The 19,387-nt window shown below is 55.8% G+C and overlaps 5 protein-coding genes across 5 annotated transcripts; 3 read left to right on the forward strand and 2 right to left on the reverse strand.

Moving 5' to 3' along the window:
• Positions 1-606: 606 nt before the first annotated feature.
• On the reverse strand, positions 607-5,214 carry N656DRAFT_765622 (uncharacterized protein; the record flags this gene model as incomplete). The annotated part of the gene is made up of 2 exons (XM_064813420.1): positions 607-699; positions 790-5,214. 2 exons carry the CDS (start codon positions 5,212-5,214, stop codon positions 607-609), a joined length of 4,518 nt encoding a protein of 1,505 aa, XP_064674283.1.
• Positions 5,215-8,509: 3,295 nt separating this feature from the next.
• N656DRAFT_787004 (uncharacterized protein) lies at positions 8,510-9,393 on the forward strand (the record flags this gene model as incomplete). Its single annotated transcript, XM_064816565.1, has 3 exons — positions 8,510-8,760; positions 8,820-9,116; positions 9,174-9,393. 3 exons carry the CDS (start codon positions 8,510-8,512, stop codon positions 9,391-9,393), a joined length of 768 nt encoding a protein of 255 aa, XP_064674284.1.
• A 995-nt stretch (positions 9,394-10,388) lies between these two features.
• On the forward strand, positions 10,389-12,131 carry N656DRAFT_702002 (succinic semialdehyde dehydrogenase; the record flags this gene model as incomplete). Its single annotated transcript, XM_064810986.1, has 3 exons — positions 10,389-10,514; positions 10,582-10,672; positions 10,747-12,131. The coding sequence occupies 3 exons, from the start codon at positions 10,389-10,391 to the stop codon at positions 12,129-12,131; spliced, it is 1,602 nt and encodes a 533-aa protein (XP_064674285.1).
• A 245-nt stretch (positions 12,132-12,376) lies between these two features.
• Positions 12,377-14,136, forward strand: N656DRAFT_794991 (uncharacterized protein; the record flags this gene model as incomplete). The annotated part of the gene is made up of 3 exons (XM_064817371.1): positions 12,377-12,558; positions 12,614-13,629; positions 13,709-14,136. The coding sequence occupies 3 exons, from the start codon at positions 12,377-12,379 to the stop codon at positions 14,134-14,136; spliced, it is 1,626 nt and encodes a 541-aa protein (XP_064674286.1).
• Positions 14,137-16,364: 2,228 nt separating this feature from the next.
• Positions 16,365-18,989, reverse strand: N656DRAFT_787006 (uncharacterized protein; the record flags this gene model as incomplete). The annotated part of the gene is made up of 3 exons (XM_064816566.1): positions 16,365-18,096; positions 18,133-18,385; positions 18,425-18,989. 3 exons carry the CDS (start codon positions 18,987-18,989, stop codon positions 16,365-16,367), a joined length of 2,550 nt encoding a protein of 849 aa, XP_064674287.1.
• Between the last annotated feature and the right edge of the window lie 398 nt (positions 18,990-19,387).

Here is a 19,387-nt window from a genome sequence, read left to right on the forward strand (position 1 = left end):
ACCCCCAACACCAAAATCTCGCTCGCTCCCACTAGTCACGTTGATGCTCCCGACTCCAACCCCAACTCCGTGTAAATAGATCGATGGCTGTCAAGGGTGGTATGATCCTTTCCCGCCTGCCCCAGGTCCTCTGCCTCTCAAGTAGCACGGCAACTTCCGCGCAGTGTCGGTGTCGTGTACTCCCTGTGCCTAAAACATAACGGCGAGGGTTCTAAAAATGTGGAAAATAACATCCACAGATTGCAGTTCCATCCATCTCGCTTCCTCGATCCAAACCGGGGCCACCCGCTGCGCTCACGGACGCCAACAGCGGAGGCAGCAAAACAACGAACGCTAGTCCAACCGCCCGCGATGAAACCAACGTCCCTGTAGTTAGGTACTACCGATCCAAGAAAAGGGGTACAAATTAAGGTCGTATCCCGCCTTGACCCCATTTCCAACTCGCGTAGCGCTGAGTACGGGTTCAAACGGGGTTTTCTCGTCTGCATTGTGTTTATCCAAACCGCTTCTCGACCAGAGATATTACTCGCTTCCTCGTCGTCTCAGCAAGAGGGAAAGCAAGTCTGAACTTTCCGTGTTCAATTGTTACTTTGGCCCCACAGAGTGTCAGGGACACGGCACCATATTGTACTTTGCGACAAGCTCTTCGATCTTGGGGATCAGTTCAGGGATGCGGAAGGGTTTGGAAATGACATCATCCTGCAACCGGTCAGCAATCCCATTCGTCATTAAAAGGGGGGGAGTGTAAAAATAGCAAAGTACAGAAGAAGAGAACGTGGGAAAACTTACAACACCCGCGGCCTTCGCGTTCTCCACCTGCTCCGGCCGGGCGTACGCGGTGACGGCGATGATGGGTATATGGTGCGTGATGACGCCCTCTTCCTCGAGCCGCCTAATCTCGCGGGTGCAGCTCATGCCGTCCATGATGGGCATCTCCAGGTCCATCAGGATGACCGAAATGTCCCGGCTATGTCCTTGGTCTGCAGCACCTTCGGCCGCCTGGAGCTCCACAGAAGAAAGCCACTCTGGTTTGTTCTTGGCGGCAGCCGTCTCGTTCCAGAAGCGAGAAAACCGTATCGCTGCCAGGGCTTCACCACCATGGTTGGCGACACTGGTGTTGTTCCCCGAGAGTTGCAGCTGCCGCTTGAGGACTTTCTGATTGACCAGATTGTCCTCCACAATCAGGACGTCCAGGCGCCGAACATTAGAGTCTTGCTGAGAAGTAGGTGGCGCCGGTTGCTGGAGTATGGGGTCCGTTGCAGGCGCATCGGTGGTGGAGACGGCTTGACTTTGGTCCGGCGGTACCGTGCGCAGAGGTGAGGCTGGAACGAGACTGGGCGCAGGCATGCCGATCGGTGAGATGGCCTGAGGGGGGTCTGTTTTCCGGCTCTTGATGTAAAAGGCAAATGTGCTGCCCTGCCCTTTTGTTGACCGAACTCCGATTTGGCCGCCTTGCAATTCGGTCAGGATCCTACAGATGAAAAGACCCAACCCGGAACCACCATACTGAACGTGGGTCCTCGGACTGGTTTGGGAGAACCGCTGGAACAGGGTTTTCTTCTCGGCATCGTCCAGGCCAGGCCCAGTATCAGTGACAGCCAAATGGAGGTTTATCTTCTCGCCATCGGCCCAGTCCGCATCGTCCGTGAGGTCGTCTTGGTCTGCGTGCCGCGGAGGAATGTACGACATGTCGTCCCCGGCGACGCCCTTGGATGCCCCAAGACTAATCATGATGATCCGGGTCGGGCACCCTTGCGTGAACTTGATGGCATTGGTCATCAAGTTGATAAGGACCTGGCGAAGTCGCGAGGGATCCAGCTTCACCCAGTCGATGCCTAGATCCCTGTATGACTGCTCGATGCAGAACTGACCCGAGATGTCATTGGTCGTCAGTTCAGCCTCGAACATCTTCAACACGTTCTGCACTACTACGACTGGCTGCACGTCGACGGGTGTCACGAGCAACAAGTTCGAATCGAGCTTGGACAGGGTCAGAATATCGTCGACGATCCGCTTCTGGTGGTTCGCGCAGAGCGAGATGGTGCTGGCGGCTTCGATGCAGCTGTCAACCAAGAGGCTCAGGGAGCCGGGACTGTCTGCCGAACCCTCGCCTTGCTTGTACCGGCTCAATGACGAAGATATCTCGTCGGCACACTGCAGGATGGCGCTCAACGGGTTCCGCATCTCGTGGCTGGTTATGTCGATAAAGTTCTCTTGCTGGCGCTTCAGCTCCACTGCCTCCTCTCGCCTTTGCTTCTGAAAATCTTCGGCCCACTTCTGTTGCGAGATGTCCGTGATGCAGCCAAAGATGCTCTTGAGCTCGCCGGCCTCGTCCTTTTCAGGATATGCGCTGAGCAGGGCCCAAATATCGACCCAATGGCCATCGAGAAGCTCCTTGGAGCCCTTGAAGCGGAATTCGTGCGTCACGGCAGTCTTTTCTTCAACGAGACGGCGCCACGCACTCTCGGCACCAAGGCGGTCCTCGTCACGGATGTTCTGCATCCAAGCGTCCAGCGTGGTTGTCGTCCTGTCCAATCCAGAAATTTTGTACCACATCTCGTTGCAGTAATTAATGTGGCCATGACTGTCGGCAACGAACAAACCCACGGGGCCAAACTCGGCCATCCTTGCGAATCGATACTCGCTCTCGACGGCCTCCTGAGTCCGAAGGTGGAGCTGCATCGAGAGCTCCTGTCGATCCAGCGCTGCCAGCCGTGCAGCCCTCTGGCCCCGCTTGATCTCCTCCTCAAACAGGACCACGGACGCCAGCGAGGTGGCGAGCTGGCGGGAAAGCAAGCTGACAAACAGCTGGTAGTCTCCGTCGTAATGCCTTCGAGGATTTACTCCTAGAACGATGAAGCCGACTACCATGTCCGCCGTCGTGGTAGGATGAACGGGAAACACGACGACATTTCGGCAGGCGTCCCCAAATCCTCTCGGGGAAAGCCCTTGGACGAGCTCGACGGGTAGAGTACAGTCCTCTTCGCTAAGTATTATAGGGGAAGCCGACTGTGTCATCGAATCCCTCATGTACGGCGCAAAACCCTCTTCGCTCGTGCGCAGATCTATTGCGGTGACAGCGCAGGGGTGGCCATCAGGAACGCCCAGCGATCCTTCCAAGACAATTTGAGGCGGGTTGGCGAAACTACCGGAATTCATGGATGAGACATCGCTCTCGGAATCCTCACCGACCGAGTACAGGAGGGCAAACGGCACGTCAAACTCGTTGTGCTCCAGACCCTTTCTGAGCTGCGCCCAGAAACCCTTGATGTCGCGGGCCTGCGATGTGGCGATGCCGATTTCGCGGAGCGTCAGCATCCTCCGCTCGTTGATGCGCCGCCGTGTGTTTTCGAAAGCAGGGTTGTAGAGAGCCACCACTGTCCCATCACTGCCGACCAAAGGTATGATTGCCCAGTTAAAGAATGTCTCCTCCAGGAAGCCGTGCCGCGAGATAAAGAGGCAGTCGTCGTACTTCATGGTCGCTTTCCCATCGTTCCAGGCGTTTTCAAACACTGGCTCAATCTCATCCCAAATCTCGGCCCAGGCGTCCCGGTACCGCGCTCCCATCAGCTGGGGATGTTTCTGGCCGGCGAGGGATATATAAGCCTCGTTGTAGATGGCAACGTAGTCTTTGCCCCAGTACAGGGCCGCTGGGTGAGGACTTCCCATGATCATGTTTGACATGATACGGAGTTCTGCCGGCCATGACTCGACAGGCCCTAGAGAAGTGGAAGCCCAGTCGACCGACCGGGCGAACTGGTGGTGAGGCGAGAGGCTAGGGTCGTCTGGGGGTATTCGCGTCCAGTCGAAGATTGTCTGCACTTGAGGAAGGTTGGGAGTCGCGAGGGCGAGGCTGTCAAAGGGTGGGACAACGGTATCGGCAACGGATTCGGACCTGCTTCGGGGTTCAGATTGGGCGCGAACATGACCGCCCACAGATTGTCCAAAGTAATCGCTGCGAGACTCCCTCGGTCCGCGGTACCAAGGCCCGGTCAATCTCTGGTCCAGGGGAGAAGACTGTGGAACTGCCGAGCTGGGCGACGTCGATGTCGCTGGAGCTGTGACGTTGTTTCCACGTATAATTCGAAAGCGCCTTCGGAGGGTTGAACATGTCCAGGGAAGCCCCGCATAAGCCACGGACGGCGGGCCAGTGTATTGGCCTGCGCTGTCCCGGACCAAGCTGAGCGCCCACGCCCGGAAGTTTTGGAATTCGAGGCTCTGATCCGGCCCCGCGCTATCTTGCTGCAGCAGTCCTAGAATACCAGGCGCCGTTCTCAGGGCGGCGTTGGCAAACATTATGTGCAGCGGACCCGGACCGAAGTTGGCCGAGTCGTTAAAATCGAGGATGAACGTCGGCCTCTCGTCCTGCTCCAACAGCTCGACAACGCCGATGCCCTGGAGCAGCTGGATCGAGGATGGCAGGGGCCAGCCATCCGGACTGCGCGACAAACTGCTCAGGTCGGTTGACGACCAACTGCTTGGCGTACCCAAAGACCTCGCAGGGCTGATTGTACTAACCTTTGCCTTGGGCAGGCGAAGCGTAGTGATCCCGTCGGGATTCTCGCGGTCGCCGAGCATGGAGGACGACGTCTCGGGTGCAGGGACGCCCGGCACACGGTTCATTGCGGGCTTGGACGAGCTCGAGAAGAAGAGGGGCGAGCGGAGAGGGGGGCGGGCAAAGGGGTTGCGGTCTCGGCTCGGAGGCAAGGGCGGCAGAGCGAGACTACCGGGAGCCACAAGTCGAGGCTTCTTTGTTGGTGAAGCGAGGGGAAGCGTCGCGCAGTTGTCGGCAGGCGGCCTTTTGCCCAAGGCGGCTGACGGCGATCCGGGCGTGGGTTCGGTTTCGGGAGACAGCCCCGTCGGGGCGGGCCCAGCTCGGATTTCGGACGAGGGCGCGTCAAACCCTTGGATACGACTTGCTAAATCGGGAGCTGCCTGACCATGCCGGCTAATGTCTGGCAGCGGAGCCGATTCGGGAATCTTTCGATGGGTTTCGGTCGTCAGCCGGGCGGCGATGCCGTCCAACGGGCGACTGATGCTGTGGTGGACGGGACGAGCGAGAGAATCCGGGGAGCCGTAAGGGGCCAGGCCGGACAAGGGGGCGCGGAGTGAGCGTGGGGAGGCGGCAGCCGAGGGAGTCTGCGAACCTGGAACACGGGGACGGGTGTGGTGCGGAGGGGAAACACAACGCTCAACCGTGTCCTCGAGCGTCATGCCCGCTTGAGCGAATGGCAGGGCGCTCTGTAGATGCTGTGATTTTTTTTTTTCTTCTTCTGTTCTTTCCTTCTTTCTTTCCCCTACCTAGTTAAACGGCAACTGGACAGGAAGGTACCGAGGCGAGGAGCCCCCCAGCAGCAACCTGAGGATGGATCTACCTTGTCGCTTTCACTGTACGAAAGTTTGGAGAATGAGTAAGTTGGTGGCTGTTGAGATTTTGAGTTGTGTCCGTCCGCCGCCAGAAATGAACCACCACAGCCCTCTACCAGTCAGTTAAGAGCCCAGTGATGGACCCATTGGCCACCGCGAAGACCGCGGGAGAAGGAAAAGAGAAGGGGGAAAAAAATAAAAACGAAAAATGAGATTCTTCTCCGGACTGGAATTAGAGATCGCGGGTCGTGGCGAGTCTTGGCTAGGATGATAGCGGGTATGGCCCGTATGGGATTCTAGGCGCACGCAGGCAGGAGCCTCCCGTCCTTTACTGTGTACTTGTCCTTCAGGTTCATTTGTTTCTTTGGTTTGAATCCAGAACAAAGTGCAGAAATCCGATAGCCGTAGCGGTTCTCTCTGCTTCTCTCGGCTTCCCGTGATTTTCAGTCCTATATTTTTCTATTTTTCTGCCCTCGGGTATAGCATGCAAATTCGCATGAAATGAGGTGGGAATTCCACTTTCCATGGGGGATCTGGGACTTGTGGAAACGGCCGGCGGAAGCACTTACTCTAGACTACCTAGCTTAGTGTAGACAGGCGCCACAAGGCCAACGCTTCAGGCATATATCCTGTATCTCTAGTGGAAAGAAGGCAAGTTAGGCCTCTATTAAGGGCGACCGATAGCATTCTGCCACTGGGAAAGTACCGTATGTTCCAGCTGCCGCTACCTGTCTGCACCTGAGGTACTGTCTACCTTGGGTACGAATATACTACTTGCCATCAGTCTCTCCCGTCGCTTTGGACTCCTGCAAACGAGGGCAGCATTTTTTTTCTTCAGTGCTACTAAACTAACAGAGGCGAGCAATACGACAGCCACGCTCGAGCCACGGTAGGCGGATTCCGCAAGAACGGTTGCTTCCACAAAGTGGACTCGTGAGGTCGCAAAGAGTTCGCCCAGAAACAGCAGGCGGCGAAAGCGAGCGGCATCAAATTGACAGGGGGTCTCACGGTCCATGAGGGTCTGGAGCGGCCATGGTGGAACCAGAACCCCAGTCAAAGCTCAGGTCATCTCATCAATGAGCATCGGCTTGTTTCCGTTGGGTCTCCACCATTGCCGACACGGCAGCAGCAGCATCCGGCAGACAAAATAATCCGTCCGCCTGCAATTGGAAATCTCTGCACCGCCGCACCGGCCATTGCGGTTGCTCTAGAACCATCCACGGTCCTGAGTTAAAATGTCTTCACTTCCGTGTTTAGCTGCGCTGAGCGGGCTGTTTCCTCCGCCCCGGACCTCCCCCTGGCATCATGGAAACATAAGTGTTCAGCCTTCACTTATAGACAGGGGCATGAGCACGCCTATGTCGGACGCGTGGAATTCACGGTGCGCTAGGTTTTAAGAACCGATCTGTGTTGGCCATGTCTTGTACCTTACACCACAATACCCTTGAGCGCTGAATACTGCGCCTGGAGCAGCGATGGTGATATACCTATCCCCTGTATGTACGGATATTTAGTAGTGTCCCAAGCGGAGGAGTTACAGTACATACTGGTACACGTGTTGGGACAATTTCGTTTGCGCAAGTCATGGGCTGCGATCGTACGACACAAATCTTGCGTTCTGGATCGGCCGATTTTCGCCCTCAGGCTGACATGTGCTTGAAAGACCAATCAGAGATCACTATGCCCCGGAACTTCATGGTCTGACAATTCATCATGAAAGGGCAGTCTGCAACATCGGCATTCCTCAATTCCCATCATGCCACGCTGTTTACCTCACAGCACGTGATCTTTGCGGAATCTATAAGACATGTTCATTTCTAGCGTATATACGGATATAGGGTAACGTTACGAAGGTACCCCGTATCTAGCACAGAGCTTGGCGTTGATGGAGAAATTGACTACCTTATACATCAGTTAAGGACTCTCAGATTTATATCACGACTTAGGTATGTACTGTATCTTTGGTGCTGTCTGTATGTACACCATTTACGGGGTTGCCACTGTCGTTCATCAGAGTGCTCCTTATGGAATTTACATATTGCATTACACTAGACATTGACCTACTTAGGCATTCCCAAGCTGCTTCGAACGGAGCGAGGTCGAAACAAGCTTGGGGCGCTGCCGAATTCCTTATCTCTCGGCATCGATGGATTTGCGGCTTGTGCTGTTGTCAACTGTTTACGATACCTAATGACTTTGGACTGACGAATTTCCCAGCCCTCGTCCCAAAATCAGGGCAGTTCATTAGGTACGCTAACGTTATGTTAAGCCCCACAGCCTCCGGTTTGCCGGCGGCCCGGCGCACGGCACGATGCGCCGAATTCAGCTTCCTGAGCCAGGTTCCTCCGAACGTCGGGTACTTTGGTGGATGTAGCCCAGTCACTCCAGTCGTTACCTAATCCCGGGCTTGGCCACCAGGACCGCCCACATCCCAAGATGAGAAGAAACTTGCACGGCCGTTCAGTAACGACACCGCGGACTGGGCTATGGTACGGAGGTACATACCTCAGTGGTCACCATTCCCATGTCGACGGCAGATGCACTCAACGGCGGACAGGGGCAGCTCTGGCGTCAAGTTCGAGGGTAGCACCGGCGCTATTTGGTTCAGACAGCTGACAGAAGAGCCCCATAAGCTTGTTCCGGCCCGTTGCAGCTGTCTTCTCCGCTCTTTGTCCCTCGCGAACCGCCTTTGTAATTGGCGGGCCCGGGCGCTTAACACGGCGACGCTGTCAGACCTTCTCAGCCCTCTTATTGGGTGGTGGGCTGTGATTGACCTGCAACCTGCATCTTCAGGCTGCTCGGATGGGCGCCTTCACAGGTTTGGGCGGCAGGAGGTGTGCCCTCCAGAGCCCGCCAAAGAAGTAATTGGGTGCTGCGCTTTAAATGGCGGCTGCCCTTCCCCTCTCTTTCACAGCAACGCCACTGCGAACTGAGCTCTGCGACGTCGATTATCGCCAAATTTGCTGTCGCCGGTCGATGACGAAGGGTTGAAGGGGCTATTCGGCTGCCCCAACCTGCAGAAGTTCAATGTAAGCCGCTCCTAGCGGTTTCCGGCACTCAACGGAACCCCGACAGCGAAACGCGCAATCCCCCGGACAGATCCGGTTGAGAAGTACAAAGAGGAGAACGTCGAACAGAAGAGATGGCTTGGACATACAGAATTCTCCGCCGGCCATGGAGGGCCAAGAAGCCTCTGTATTGGGGAATGATACCCGAACTGGGCGGCGTCGTTGCCCTTCTTGTCCTCTTCGCTCTTCAGCAGCCTGATGCCTTTCGCACTCTAGCCTGGAGCATCGGTTACGACAGAGGGCTCAACTCCAGCCCACGCGTCCTTCTCTACGCCTATGCCAATCACAGGCCACTACCTGCCATTCCGCTTGTCTGGTCACAGACGTGAGTGATGCCGAGGCTAACGAACCTGAGCACCCGAGCTGACCAGCAACGTCGGGTAGAATAACTGACTACAATGTCGCCATTTCGATCGTCTCCCTCTTTACCCTCCTGGCAAAAATGATTGCCACCATCATGAAGATCTTTTATCCCGTCTTCGGCACTGTCCTCGGTCTCTCTTTGACGGCTTTGTATGCTGTGAGCGTCTATGGCCAAGCTGGACCCGATTACCTCGACCCTCGCTATCCGAGCCCGTCGGCCTGGTACATTCGGCTCGGCTGCGACATTGCCGCACCATATGGCGCGGTTAAGAAGTGTCAATTGGCCAAGGGTGCCTTTGCCATGACCGTCTATCTCCTGTGCGTATTTTGGAGCCTGCGTCATATTTGGAGGGATTGTGCGCTGACAAACGACAGGGCTATCTATGTCTTCCAGACTTGCTTCGCTATCTGGGCCATGATCCCCAACAAGGAGCTCGACATGGAGGATGACTCGGACGACGAGAACGAGCATGGTCCCGCCAATAGAAAGGACAAAGGAGTTGAGATGCAACCCACGCCGCCACCTCTGCAAATGCCGTTCACACCGCGGACGCAGGCATTCCATGCGCTAGAGAACAAACTTACTTATGCCTAGGGTCGACGACACCCTTTGGCCATTTACATGCTGAATGTTTTGACCCCTGGCGGGATAGGAGGGGGTGGAGGGAAATCGGGATGTTGGGGACGCCTGTTCATGGCTTGTATGTCTATTTCAATGTCTCACGGGAATGGCTTGGGGGGTTGGGATTTCATCGATGGTCATGCATTTCCTTTGTCGGATATCCACGCATGAAGCGCACTCAAAGTCTTCCTGTTCCCTAGGTCACGGAGTTGGGTTTGGGCTCCCAAATATACTGGACTGTCTTGTCCTAGAGCAGCTGATGATGCATGCAACCCGCTTGACCTAGCCCCTTAAGCTCACGCGCTTTCAGCTCCAAGGCGCGCGCCTTAACCAGTGCCGACTGAGAAATGCAGCGAAGACGGCGAGAGTGCGATCGAGACCCTTGAGAGCCCCGGTGTCCATGGTTGTCGCGGCTCTAGCTTACAGGCAGGTAAGGCACGACACCTGGCCCCCTCATCAGAAAGTACAGTACAACATATCCACAGCTCACAGGTTTGAGAAGAGTTCTCAGCAGGTAAAGATTGTGTAGGTCTGCGAATCCGGAAACGGACTCGGACTCGGGTGAAGGATTGCCGACGTTAGGCGGTTCCGGTTCCCCACTCATCATCCAGTAGTGCCTCGGTCCCTGGGTTTTGTAACCTCGAGATACCCACTGTTAGCATACGTCATTGGGACGGGAGCTGCTGCAACACTCAGGCCAAAGCTCCCGAACTGGGAAATAACAACTGGGCTCATCTTGTGTCTCTGGAAGGACCTACACTAGCACCTGCAGCTTTCCATAGTGTATTTCATCCGTTGTGAGCAGAGAGTGCCTGCTCGAACTACTGACAACAACTGACAAGTGATCCAGGTCGTTCTTGGCTTCAGTTGCTCTCCGCATTACAGTACATGTGAGACCTCTGTTCTCGTAGAACGGCACATACATACGCGCATCCGGCGTCCCGAGCCGACCACAGTCGTCTCGTCAGATGGCTTTCGTGCAAAAGACGCTCTTCCCCGCCTCGCGCGCTGCAGTCAGGTCCAGGTTCCAGAGGTCAGCTCTACCAGTTGTAGTCCATCCATTCCTCCGTCTGGCCTCAACCATGGCCCCAAAGGTATGCCAGATTTATCCATGGACGCCGATGTGTGAACAAACTCAGATTTCTGACCGCGCAATTGCAGCTCAAAGATCCGTCCCTCTTCAAGCAGAACGTCTGCTACGTGAACGGCGAGTGGGTAAAGGCCAGGTCGGGCAAGACTTTTGAAGCGCATGGTATCATCAGCCCGGCCCCCAGCACATTGATTACCCTGCCGATCCGAATCGTGACGCTCACTCCCCACCCATAGACCCAGCCACGGGCAACCTCATTGGCACTTGCCCGGAGTTCGACGCCAAGGACACAGAAGATGCCATTGCCGCAGCCGAAGAGGCCTTTGAGGCTTTCCGGAAAACCACTGGGCGCGAGCGCTCCAAGCTTCTCCGAAAGTGGTACGACCTGGTGGTTGAGAATGCCGACGACCTGGCGACTCTCATCACCTGGGAAAACGGCAAGCCGACGGCCGATGCAAAGGGTGAGGTGACGTACGCTGCCAACTTCTTCGAGTGGTTCAGCGAGGAAGCCCCGCGCATCTACGGCGACACGATACCTTCGTCAATCCCGGGGAACCGCGTGTGGACCATCAAGGAGCCCGTCGGCGTCTGCGGGCTCATCACCCCCTGGAACTTCCCCGCCGCCATGATCACGCGCAAGATTGGCCCGGCCCTGGCCGTCGGCTGCACCGTCGTATGCAAGACGCCGGGCGAGACACCTTTCACGCCCCTGGCCCTTGCGGAGCTCGCTCACCGCGCTGGCATTCCCAGGGGCGTGGTCAACATCGTTACGGCATCCGCGAACACGGCCGAGGTGGGCGAGGTGCTCACCACCAATCCGACGGTCCGCAAGGTCTCGTTTACCGGCTCCACCAACGTCGGCAAGCTACTCATGAGGCAGTGCTCTGGCACACTCAAGAAGCTGTCGCTCGAGCTGGGCGGCAACGCGCCCTTCATCGTCTTTGACGACGCCGACGTCGACCTGGCCGTGGCGGGCGCTGTCGCCTCCAAGTTCCGCTCGTCGGGCCAGACTTGCGTATGCGCCAATCGCATCTTTGTGCAGCGCGGCATCTACGACGAATTTGCCGCCAAGTTCGCCGCCGCCGTCAGCAAGTTCCGCGTCGGCAACGGTTTTGACGAAAATGTCACCCACGGTCCGCTCATCCACGCGCGCGCCGTCGACAAGGTCGAGGCGCACGTGCGCGACGCCGAGCAAAAGGGCGCCACCGTCGTCCTGGGCGGGCACAAGCTGCCCGAGCTGGGCCCGCACTTCTTCCAGCCCACCGTGCTGACGGGCATGAAGACGGACATGGCCATGGCGTCAGAGGAGACGTTTGGGCCTGTGGCGGGGCTGTTTCCGTTTGACACGGAGGAGGAGGCTGTACGCATCGCCAACGCCACGCCCGTGGGGCTAGCCGGGTATTTCTTTTCTAGGGATCTGGAGAGGGTGCACCGCGTGGCCGAGCATCTCGAGGTGGGCATGGTGGGCGTCAACACCGGCCTGATCTCGGACCCGGCGGCGCCATTTGGCGGTGTGAAAGAGAGCGGGTTCGGAAGGGAGGGCTCGCTGTACGGCATCGGAGAGTACCAGGTTACCAAGATGGTTACCTATGGCGGGATGGGGAAGCCATTGCAGTCCTGAGGTGGTAATATTGATGAAGCCTTAGTTATCCCGGTTGGTGATCTATCTTGTATTTGGCTGGCAATTGCACACTTTTATACGCCTCGCAGAACTGATTTACTTGAGATGAAAAGGGGGCATAACCCCACACAGGTACCTTAAGTGCTCGAAGCAGAATTTCATACCCCGGGATGCTTCCAAGACGATTCCCATCACGAAGTTCTTTCCACCGCCAGCATTTCAGCGACTGTTTGCACCATACTAAAATGACATCGTGTGAATCATCGACCGTTAAACTGTCGGTTGACGACATTTTTGCTTTTAGCGACGTGGAGCTTGTGCAGTACATGAAGCAGAATCGCCGTTCTGACGGCGGGTTTTGTCTAGAGGTTGACGGTTGGGAGAACCTGCCGGCCGATCAATGCAACAAGCTGGCCGAGATACTGAAGTCGTTATCCACGCCCTTGTTCCTTTCTGCCCTTCGCTTACTGACAAGCGTGTAGGGCCGGGGCATCAGGAGCAAACGATGAAGTGCGGTCATGCCCGGTTGACCTTGATGCCGTCAATGCGCGACTGCTTGCAATCTCGAACGAACAAGACACGCAGCCGCAACACTTCTCAGGATCGCCCGGCTACGAAAGATCGCCCACCCCCAGGATAGATTGGGATGAACGCGCAAAGACAGCGGAAATAGTCGCTTACAATGAGCTGATCGATGCCGGCGGTCGGGCGCCCTACCCTATCAGCCTCATGGAGAAGGTTTTCAAGGACCCGGAAGAGTATCGCGAAACGTTACTTCCGTGGCAGGAGTATCCCGAGTACAGCATACGCGACTGGGACAAATACGTGTTCCAGCTGCAACTGGGGAGGTGGCGGGTTTTCCGTATGTGGCAGAAAGACAACCGCGACATTGATGACGAGGAAGAAGAGTTCGCCGCATTCATTGCGAGGGAAAGGGCCGAAAGCAGATCAAACGACAAATTCACGCGTCGGCAGACGACGGAGAGCCGGTATCTTGAAAGGCTACGGTACGAGTTCAGAAGGGCCAAAGACGTAAAGAACGTCGATGATCAAGATGAAAGATTTCTAGCGTTTGTCGCCGAGAAGAAGCGGCAAAACATAAAGCTCGGCGTCAAATGGCCAGGAATGACGGACAACGAATATCAACAGGTCCTCAGGGTCGAGTTTGATAATCAGCGGAGGAACCTCCGCCTCTCCGTCGGGATCCCTCTGTACTGGTTGCGGGAGGACCACGGCCGAGGTGATTTCTCCGAGTATGTTAGGGAGGCGAAGCGCCGCCTTGAAAAACACGGCTTCAACCGGACATTCCAGCTTGACGAAGATCCGACACGACAGGACGAGTTGACGACATGGATCGAGTACCTAAACTACGAGTACTCGTGGTATGACCGGTACGAGCGATCCGTCCATCGTCTACAATCAAAGTACGACGGGACCTGGAAGGAGCTGGCGGACTCGGGAGTATTACGGCCTGGTGAGACGGACAAGGAGGTAGGCGGTATGGAGATTGCTGTTCAGCTTCAAATGGAAGAAGACCAGGCTAGGGAGGCAGTAGAATCCGCTGAAGCAGCCGCTAGAGCAGCTCTGTTTGGAGTCAAAGAAGGCCAGGACTGGGAACTCTCGATTTACCAAACCAGAGCGCATACAGGCACTGGCAACAGCCCATTCGAGCCTGATCGCCGCCGAGGACGCGTTCAGGACGGTAAAGCGACGAGGCGATCTCATTATAAAGTTCACCCACGAAACATGGGACTATTGGCATGCGAAGAGAAACCTACAACGCCAGGGTCATTTGCTGCGGTGGATTCTAGATCAAGTGCCCGTGATTGAAGCCGAGGCAAACGAGTACAGCGCAAGGGTCGAGAAGAGGGCTTTCGGGCACGATCAAAATGATGAAGTCTCGGATGTTGGAAGGCCCTCAAAGCGGATTAGAGGGTTGAGCCCGGCCGCGGATGATGCTGCAACTTTTGTGTGGGCGGGAACCACTGGCACGCAGTCGATCTGATGGCATGGCTCTTCGAGAATCACCAAAGCGGCCCAGACACGACAGCTGTCGTTCTCATTCTCGTGATGGGGTGGAGGCATCCAATCTTCGTCGAGGGGCTCGAATTGCGGCCTCGGCCATTCCGTAACTGCTTCGCACATTCTTTCCATCGGCAATGGGACGAAGGCAGAAAGAGGTGATAGCCGGCCTGATGTCTCATGCAAAGGGGGTCATTGACAGGGGGAGGGCGTCCTATATGGATGCTAACCCCCAAGCACTTTCAGTTTGAGGGAGGATATCCTATTCGAGCTCGGTCAGTTTGTTGGCGTACACTGAAGCCAACAGTTCACGAATCATGAGTGTGATTCTCCTACTGTAGTGTAGTATGTGTATGTGTTAGTGGCATCAACGTCCACGTAGTATCAAATCCCTCCAGTTGTCGAGGTGCCATCCATTCGATCCTCATTCAATCCCACGAATTGGTACCTTACAGACATTAGAATCCCTCTGGTTTATCATGAAACATGACAGAAGCTTATCCATCCATGCGGCCGCTCGCCCAGTTGCAGCCTTGCAGGCCAAGAGAAAGCGTGGCTGAGGCGCACACCACCCGCAACGCACCGCCTCCTTTTCCTCAGAACCAGACCAGATCATGTGTTCTTCTAGTCTATACGGAGGTACCTCTACCGTACAAACATAGTGTAGTTTACTTACCTCAGGTACGCACCACTTCCCAGGGACCTTGGTAAGCTGGGTAACGTAGCCGACCGACGCGGACAGTTGATGACGATGGGGCTAGTGTAAGCGGAGGGCCAGTATTTAACCTTGATGTTGCTTACTCCGAATACTGTACTGTACATACGTGCCTACTCTTCACCTAGGCCGTCTGTCAATACAGAACAGGAAAGAGAGGACGTCGACTTGGAGATCGACGCTACCAGTGATATTCTTCTAAAAAGACATCTTCTCATGCACTGAAGCACTCTCCCCAAACACACTAACGACCCTGTCTGTTGAACCAGTGCAACTACCTACATATCTCAACAGCATATTCCTCAGAACTAAGCATTCTCTGCTGTGCCAGTCGCACTACCGGTACTACTAGTACCTGCAGTGGCAGCCCAAAAAAGACTCCAACTGACTTGAGGCACCTACCTACAGTACAACTTTACAAAATCTACCCAAGCCGTTCAGCCTCGTTGAGCATAACACGATAAGATCCGGAGAACCGGCCCAACCAACTTTATCACAAAGAAGAAGAGACTTAGGCTTGGGGCGGGGAGTATGAATTGCCGATCGCAAGTCTTCAAAATCACTTGACCTGTGCTGATAAGCGTGCCTACTGTAACATCTCGCATCTTGTCATCTCGTGCTGATGTGATGGTCATCGGCTGCTCCGTCCATCTCGCTCGGCTGTGTCGGGTCGGGTGTAAGCAAAGGTGCCCCGAAAAATAAGCTACAACCTTGGAAGTTTGGCAGCACTGCAGTTGCCCGCGAAGGGGGCTGTGATTTACAGCACTACCTTGCTAATGCACCTGTCTGTATGTACGAAATATGCCATGCAACGCTCTGTACATACCGTAGGTACCTTATTTATGAAAGTTTAATCTGTACATGCAGGCGCAAGGCCAAAGATAGCTATTCCATGGTATGCCATGCCATGCGTCATCTGTCGGTCCGTTCAGTGATGATGAAAGCCGTAGTATACCACGAGGGAGAAATGTCCTGTAGAAGGCAAACAGTTTATAGTACGTATGTACTGCTGGTTCTGGTATCCTAATTCGCTATATACAAGACTGCACGATGGCACGGCTTCACAACAAAAAGGAATTCCGAGATGTGTGCTGTTCCATAAACCGCGACCATCAACTCGTTCGCCTCTGTCCACTTCCGTCCTGCAAGAAAACCGGCCACTCCATCCCACTGTTCCCATTGGAATTGAATAGGTAAACCAAGCGAAGAATGGGCATGTAATAATTTCGAAGGGAAGCAACTCCAACATAAAAAGGAATGTGGTATCAAAGAGAGAAAGTCGCCCCAAACTGCAGTACGCCTCCGTCGCCGGATAGATGCCCCGCCCCGTGCCATGGGCCGTCTAAACGCCTTTGTTTGATAGTAAAGCACCCTCAAACCAAACACTCCGTAAATGCCTGATACAATCATAGGAAATGGTGAGTAGCGAAAGGAAGAAGAAAGATTCGGCGGTTGAATCGTTATTGTTTGTTCGAGTGTATGCTGTTGCATCATGCTCAAATCCTATTCCCAACCCCGCCCACCGTCGGCGTCCCAAAGCCCGAGCCAGAGACGTGCTCGGCATGCCATGTCAGGAAATCGCCCAGGTCGTGGCTGAGGTTGAAGCCCATCGGGACCATGTACTCGTTGCCCTCGACGTCATGGCTGACCACCAGGTCCATCATGGGGCTCTGCGGCAGGCTCTGCAGGCTGTCCACGCTGGGGCGCCGGCTCGAGTCGATAGCCAGTCCGACGTGCTTGCGGCTCTCGAGGGAAAGCGAAGGCGAGTACGCCGGCGGTGGCGACAGCGGCTGCATACCAAACGTACTGCTGGTGCAGCTGCTGCGTCTAAATCTCGGTGCGATTGGTGCTGGTGGGCTAAGCCGCTGCTGCTGCCCCTCGTTGGCAGAGAAAACTCGATTCGCGATGGATTCGCTCGCTGGCGGTAGCTCAGCCGTCTTCTGATCAAGGTAAAATTCGCTGCTGCTCGGGGTCGGGGTAGGCGGATCAATCCGCCGGAACCCCGGGCTGCGGTTACCGCTTATCACGGTGCGAGGGCTGCTCATGGGGGTTGACACTGCCGAGGGTGGTGAGAGAGTTGGCGTGCGAGGGAATACTGGGGTCCACGGCTGCACCGGAGTCGGTGACGCTTGTTCGGGAGGGCCAACCAAGGCGCCTGGCCCTGAAAAACCAAAGCTGCCAAACCAGGAGACCATTTCGTCGAGCTCGTCGAGTTCGGCATCTGAGGGTCGCGAGTAGTCGGTCGGTTCGCTAAAAAAGTCGCCTGCACCGCCAAGGATGGCCATCTGGAAGGCTGTCCAGTCCAACGTGTCGTCCACAGCCGCGGCGAGCTTGCCGATGGGAAGGTCGGCCTTGGCGAGGCGGATCTGACCGTGCCGGAAGCCCGGCATGGTCAATGTGAAAGGGGTGCTGTCGAGGAACACATAGTCGTCCGGGTTAAGCCTGCAAGCAGATCCAGGCGATTTTGGCACCGAGGTTGGCGACAGCACGGCCCCTTCCGGCCCGGTTGCTACAATCTCGGGAATGGTGGGAAGGGGCGGCAACTGCCTGCTCGGCAGACGGCGGTGAAGAGGCCCTGTGATTATCGATGGCACTGGGGTCCCGACCATCTTAGCCTGGGCCGACGGCTCGTCGTCGGCCATTATCATGATGGGTAGCGTTCCTTCCTCACCGTCCTCATCGTTGTAGGCTTTTGTGGTGGGCGAGTCTGGCTGGTGTAGAGGTATCGATGACCCTTGTTCTGGCTGCAATTGTACCTGCACCGTTCCAGCCTGTTCTCGATCACTTCCCGCTCCTTGCTCCCAGGTTTGCGCCGTGGGCGTCTTGCATTCCTCCTGGTTAATCTCTACCTTTTGGATTGCAACAGAGGCACGGGGTGTTACGACGTCTTCACTTGCTGTTGTCTCGACCGAGTCGAGGTTCAGCGGCTCAATCGAGGTAGTCGATGCACTCCTTTTATCCACGTGTGTCACGCCCAGCTCCGGATGCCTCGTCCACTGCGCTGCCCGGCTCATTCTAATCTCCTGCAGCGTGCTCTCGGGAAGCATCTCATCAACCTCTATCCGGTGGTGGAAGAGCCGGAGGCCAAAGAGGTCTCTGGCGCTCTCAGTCAATTGCAGCAATGAAGATTGCCTTAGTGGCGCACGCGGCCGCCTCCGAGACTTCTTTGATTTTGCCCGTTTCGGGCGCGTGGCAGACGGTAACCTCGCTTGGGACGACGACAAAGGGCTTTTCACTGCTGTCTTTGTGGGTGACTTGGCCGACTTGGCCGACCTGACCGAGCGAGTTGACTTGACCGAGCCTTGACTGCGCCGCTGTGATTTCCTGCGTGCGGGAAGCGACCGTGGTGATGGATCCTTCAGCTTGGGGAACTTGTCCAGCGTAGATGAGGGGAGTTTGGCGTCGAGGAAGGACTGCCGTAACCTGAAAGCCTCATCTGTCTCCTGAATGAGTTGCTGAACATCGTCGGAAAAGTTAACGTTTTCCGCCCCGGTTTCGGGGGCAGCTACCGCCTGTGCTTGATCGCTGTTGGCCGTAGGCGTAGCCGGGAAAGCACCGGAGAGGTCTGCCGGTAGGTCCGGAGCCATCACTGCTTGTTGAGGCGGGGATGAAGGAGGCGTTAATTGAGCGTGATCTTGAAAAGAGTGCGCCGACACTGAGCGCCTGCCTTGGTATAGTTGATGATCTTCGAGTTGTTCGGGAAGAAGAAGCGGACTCCTTCGCGGGCTTCTTTGGGGGCTTGTCTCGGGGCTAGCCAAAGGACTGGCCAGGGGACTTCTCCCAGGGCGACGAGGAGGCGATGAGCGGGGGCTAATAGTAGTCACAACGTAGGCCGTGCCATTGTCGTAACTACACAAAGAAGTCGTTGACGACTGCGGAGTGTCGGGCAATGGCGGAATGCAGATGATACGATGCAGGTCTTCGCTCTTTCGAATGTCAATGCTTGGCTTGGAAGACCTCTTCATCAGGCTCATGGGCGGTCTCCAGGTTCTAATTTTGCTGAGCGTGTCCATGTCGTCGTCGTCATCGTGATGGAAGTAGGACCCCTCAAAGTCGTCGGCCCCTTCATGCTTCTTCTGGGGCTTTGACTTTCGGATGCCAAAAGCTGGCCGGGACAACATGGTGCTGTCTGTAGCGTCTAATGGTACTGCGGGTCGGCGGCTAAGAGAGAAAGAGAAGGGGACTGGCGGCACCCGACGTGTAGCAGCTCATGGCATGGAGATATGACGGTCTATCGTGAACAGGACCCGGGATTCTCAATGCCTAGTTAGGCCGCGTCTGCCCGTCACCATCAAGAATTCGTCAATGGGGGCCGATGGGCAAACTGTCGCGCGCTGCTTGTTTTCAATGAGCAAGCAGCAGGCAATGCGAGCGAAGTAATGTGTGACCAACAAAGTCCAAGACAATGGGGGCAACAGTGAGGAAGAGTGAGGTCAGAATCGCCAGGAAAGGCACGGCCAGGGGCGCTGGGGGAATGAGAGGCCATGGCAACATTGGAACGCCTGTAACTTATTAAACT

Source organism: Canariomyces notabilis, assembly GCF_033297395.1.
Source record: "Canariomyces notabilis strain CBS 508.74 unplaced genomic scaffold N656scaffold_2, whole genome shotgun sequence".
Taxonomy (NCBI): domain Eukaryota; kingdom Fungi; phylum Ascomycota; class Sordariomycetes; order Sordariales; family Chaetomiaceae; genus Canariomyces; species Canariomyces notabilis.